The following is a 5443-nucleotide window of genomic DNA, read 5'->3' as shown; positions in this document are numbered from 1 at the left end:
AGCTACCGCGGCATCGGCTTCTTCAGGCGAAACTCCAGGTTGAGGAGTTACTCGTAATGCTGTTAAGATATCAATATCTTTGGAAAGAGTCAAGACTTGCACATTTGAAGTTGACCTTGGTTTTGATGAAGACAATGGACATACAAGAAGCTTGAAGATCTTGCAACAAACAACAAGCCTAAGACTCAAGGGTGATATCTATAGACTTAGGGCGATAAAAAGAATTCTTAGGTATTTAAAGGGAACTTCCCATCATTGCCTTCACTTCCCACCTACCAGGGCTCAATCTCTTCTCGCATATTCTGATGTCGGTTGGCTTTCAGACACTAAGACTAGCAAATCTTAGTATGGTTATGCTATCTTCCATGGATCAAATCTTATCAGTTGGACTTCTAGAAAACAACGATTTGTTGCTCGATCTAATAGTGAAGTTGTGTGTGGTTCACTTGCATACATTGCTGCTGAGGAGCTATGGATCCAATAATTGCTTACTGATCTTTATGTCCCTCTTCATCGTCCTCCATTAATGTTATGTGATAATGTGGGTGTCATTTTTATGACCAAGAATTCGGTTATACATACTCGATCCAAACATATTGCCTTGGATTTCCATTTCATTGGCGACCTAGTTGAATCCAAACAGTTACACATATGTCATGTTTCGTCTGTAGACCAAGTGGTTGACATCTTCCTTAAACCTTTAACCAAGGATCGAATACTTCTACAACGTTCCAAGCTTCGTGTTCATCCTGACCTTGCGCTTGTCGGGGGATAAAAACCAGATATATATATTTGAGCAGTTCAACTTCTGTTTCCTAGCTTTGTGCAGATAGTTATAGTATTGCCATATATTTTGAATATCAGTTTTCATTCAGTTAGTGTAATTTGATGTATATATATATTCTCTGTAATTCCATTCTAATGCAATGAGAACTTGATTTCCTATAATATTTATCATTTGCTATCAATATACAATCTTTCTGCTTTCATATTAATATCACTCTATGTAGAGTGATTTGAAAGGTTTTTAAAGTTGTAATTTACTTTACCCGAATCTAAACATACGTCCTAATGTTGAGTACAAAGACATTATGTGTGCAAACAATATTAATTTGTATTAAGTCCGAAAAGACTAGGTGTAAAAACAATACTTCCTCATTAATTTGGGATTGAGTATAGTGGAAATTCCATGCTTCCAAGAAACTGGACATAACATGTAATATTAGGTGAACTAATATAAAACTATGTTTTATATCTCTTATTCCTTAACCATTTTAACTTTTTAAGTTATATATTTTTGGTAGCTTTTAACTTTCAGAGTTAATCATGTAAATATCAACTTTGTTATACAAAAACATATTTTCAAATTGCCTTGTCAAAGGCTAGTTAATCGTATAATTTATGTTTTCTGAAAAAGGTAGATGATTCACTCATCCATATTTTTAAGCAATTTTAAAACTGCTTATAACTGTTCAAACTCTTTTAAAACTTGAAAAACTTATTAAACACGATTAAACTTCCCTTCTTGTATTATCTTTGATTATTTTGGTTGGAATCACAGCGAGGACTTTGGGGTGAGCATTGAAAAGTGTAGAGTAAAAGATCTTGGAAATGGCTGGAGTAACCAATATAAGCAAAAGTCATGCAAAGAATGATCTACAACTTCATTCTTCAATGGATAAGATTACATCCACGGGAAAGAAAATATGAAGTAGTTCTTACAGTCTACTAACTTTGATCAGTGGCACATCATTGAAGAAATCCTTATACTTATATGCAATTATCGTATTTCCACTTTATTTGATTACATTCATATAGAGATTATTGCAAAATCGAATTTGCATGATTACTTACTTTCATTAAATTGTTTAAGTGAATATTAAATCAGATTAATCACTACTTTCTTGTCACATCAAGAACAAAAGAGTTTCAATAAAATCAGCAAGGTTAATCGATATTAAGCCTTCTATTAATCGATTAACTCAAACTTTCTGTTAATTGATTAAACAACCATTTAATCGAATAAAATTAGTAATTTTTACATTATCTTTTTTTGTATTAGATTTTTTTTTAATTTTACTTGAGCCACATACTCCCCTCTAGGTGAAATTACTAACAAAAGAGGACACAAGTGTGGGTACCTAAAGATGATACCTGGATAGTGGATATTTTGTGACACCTAACACATGATAAAACGAAATGAAACACACATTGTGGTAACTAGACAGTGGATGCTTGTGACACATAACAATAAGTCAATGTTTATAGAACAAAAACCAAGAGATGGTGGATATGTTACTTTTGTGGAAACCAGAAAAGAAAAGATGATGAAGTTGGTAAAATTGGTGTTAAACATCCTGTACCTACCATTTTAATGTTTTGTATGTGAAAAGATTAAAAAAACATAATTTATTGAGTATAAGTCAATTATATCATAGTGGATATTCCATATCTTTTTCTAGAAATGTATGCATGAAAAATAATAAATATGGTAAAACCATTTCCACTGCCAATAGAGAACATAATATTTATAAGATCAATTTGTCTAAATATCACATAAACGTGTTTCTTGTCTCTTGTTTATGGATGATGATATATGATTATAACATAAAAAGTTAGGATATATAAGTATGAGACATATATCCAAATTAATAGGACAGAACCCTGTTAAATGATTTCCTTACATTTCTCTCAAGAAATATGTATTATGTGATGCATTTCAGAAACGAAAATAGAAGTCTATTTTCAACTCTATGGAGGAAAACTCAACAATCAAATCTCTAAAGGATTTGCATATGGGTTTGTTTGGTCCAATCAAAATTGCTAGTTTAGTTATGAATAAAAAGTGTTTGTAATAGTGGATGACAATTCAAGATACTCACAGGTACTGATTCTAACCCACAAGCATAAAACATTCGAAGTAAATATAGTAAGAAAGTACATAATGATCAAGGATGTTGCATATGTGCTCTAAAGAGAGATTGAGAATGAACAATACAAGATGTTCTATGAAGAGAATGATATCTTTCACAACTTCTCTCATCACCCAGAACCCCTCAATAAAATGGATTAATTGGAAAAAAAAGAATATATCACTACAAGAGATGTGCACATCAATGTTGAATGAGAACAATATACCCAATTATCTTTGTGCATGAGTCATCAACACTACTTGCTATTTGTATAACATAACTTGGGTATGACCCTTCTTGAACAGAACCCTATATGAATTATGTAAAGGAAGAAAAACTAACGTATGTTATTTACATGTTTTTGGTTTAATTTTGAATGCTATATTTTAAATACAAAATATAACCTAGGAAAGTATGATTCAAAAGTTGATAAGGAAGTTTTCTTGATTATTTTGAAATAATGTCTAAATCATATAGAATTCATATTTGTAGAACTTCTGCGATTGAAGAGTTGATACATGTTAAATTTAATGATGTTCTGAGGAGTCATCAAAGTAGGAAGATGATCATTCTTTCTATCTTTAATGATATTTATCTTTCTAGTTAAGGAAAACAACACCATTATTATCATATTTCATAGTAATATTTAATTTAAGAAGCAAAGCATAATGTAAGATGGAAAAAAATGATAGAGGTTAAAGTATTTGATTCCCGTATAAAAAGTATTGTACAGTCATATACTTTTTCTTTCATATAAAAATGTGAGAGAAAATTGTATAAAAAGTACTGTGCAGTCTCCTTACCAAAACTACTTGTAAATGCCATATTTTCTTTCTACTTAGTAGGTCAATAAATGGTAAACTAAATTGATTTGTAACAACTACATCAATGATATGAGCCTCTATAAATACACTGCAATAATACTATACATTACAACATTAACACATTCTAGCTATTTTCACTAGGGAAAAAAGTACCATTTGGCTTTTCTCAATTTCACCATGAGAAAACCAATTGGGTCACTTGTCTTTCTCTTCCTTTTTCTTCTGCTCCTCTCCAACACTGGTAAATATAGTTCTTGACTGTACTTTTTTGGTCACACGCATGGGTTTACTTTATGTATGTTTCTTTGTTGGGAATGCTTGATTTTATGGAGTAGAATCTCTAAATTTCACTGGCAAACACTTAGTGTTGCTGTGTAAACACAGTTGTTTTCTCATGCAATCATTATTAATAATAATTGCACGCAACAATTATTCTTTTTGCATGATTTAACACTCCTTAATTTATTTGACATTTATGTACTATGTAAACATAGAAGGGTGCACATTACAATGATGCTTCTAATTTGTTAAGATATATGACTGATTTTAATTAACTTTTTTGTGCAGGAGGGCATTTGAAGTTTGCTAATGGAATGGTATAATAACTTGTAACATTATCTCCTAACTTTAAGTATCTAATATATAATTATCTCCTAACTTTAAGTATCTAATATATAATTATCTCCTAACTTTAAGTATCTAATATATAATTATCTCCTAACTTTAAGTATCTAATATATAATTATCTCCTAACTTTAAGTATCTAATATATAATTATCTCCTAACTTTAAGTATCTAATATATAATTATCTCCTAACTTTAAGTATCTAATATATAATTATCTCCTAACGTTAAGTATCTAATATATAAATTCATAATAGCTAACATTTTTTTTTAATTTGGTCATGAAATTCAGGTACCCCTAAACAATAGTAGCTGGTGTATTGCTAAGTATTCAACAAATGATACAGAATTGATGAACAACGTTCTCTATGCTTGTGATGTCTTGGATGATTGCAAACTGATCCAACCAGGTGGTTCTTGCTTCATTCCTGACACACTCCTAAACCATGCTTCTGTTGTCATGAATGAATATTATGCAAAGAAAGGAAGAAACACATGGGACTGTTACTTCTCTGATTCTGGTCTCATTAGTCACAGTGACCCAAGTAAGCCATTTTGTGCTAAATATTAAGGTCATTATAATGCATTTATATGATTATAGTAATTATTTAGACATGGGTTATTTTGTGTTTTTTGGGATTCTAAATTTTCTTCTGTTTTTCTTTGATTTGCAGGTTATGGTAGCTGCAAGTATGCTTAAAAAGCTTTAGATGAAATAATAATAATAAGCAGAGAGAAACTAACTTAGACTACATTTACTCTTATGACTATGGTTGTCTTTCTATTCAATAACCTAGAAGTTTATTATGTATCTCATTTCATGATGATATCATGAAATTTATGGAGTTCAAATCGTAATAGCAGAAGTTTACCATGGTTGTCTTTATATTCAATATATATAATGATATGAAGTTTACTGTATATCTAATTTCATGATAAAATATGAAATTAATGTTCAATTTATTAAAATGTTCGCACTTCAATTTTATAGCTATGCCTTTTGTCCTATCAAGGAGACTAGAACAAAAATGGCTATTGATAAACTAGAATGGATTTCTTTTTTAAAACATTTTTTTTCTATTT

The 5443-nt window shown here is 30.3% G+C and overlaps 1 protein-coding gene across 1 annotated transcript; it reads left to right on the top strand.

Annotated features, from left to right (window-relative positions):
• Window positions 3860-5232, top strand: LOC109354151 (major pollen allergen Ole e 10-like). The gene is made up of 4 exons (XM_019596501.1): window positions 3860-3977; window positions 4304-4332; window positions 4653-4905; window positions 5035-5232. Exons 1-4 carry the CDS (start codon window positions 3914-3916, stop codon window positions 5058-5060), a joined length of 372 nt encoding a protein of 123 aa, XP_019452046.1. The 5' UTR covers window positions 3860-3913; the 3' UTR covers window positions 5061-5232.

This window comes from Lupinus angustifolius, chromosome LG08 (genome assembly GCF_001865875.1).
Source record: "Lupinus angustifolius cultivar Tanjil chromosome LG08, LupAngTanjil_v1.0, whole genome shotgun sequence".
Classification (NCBI taxonomy): Eukaryota; Viridiplantae; Streptophyta; class Magnoliopsida; order Fabales; family Fabaceae; genus Lupinus; species Lupinus angustifolius.
This window is presented reverse-complemented; position numbering and strand designations above follow the sequence as displayed.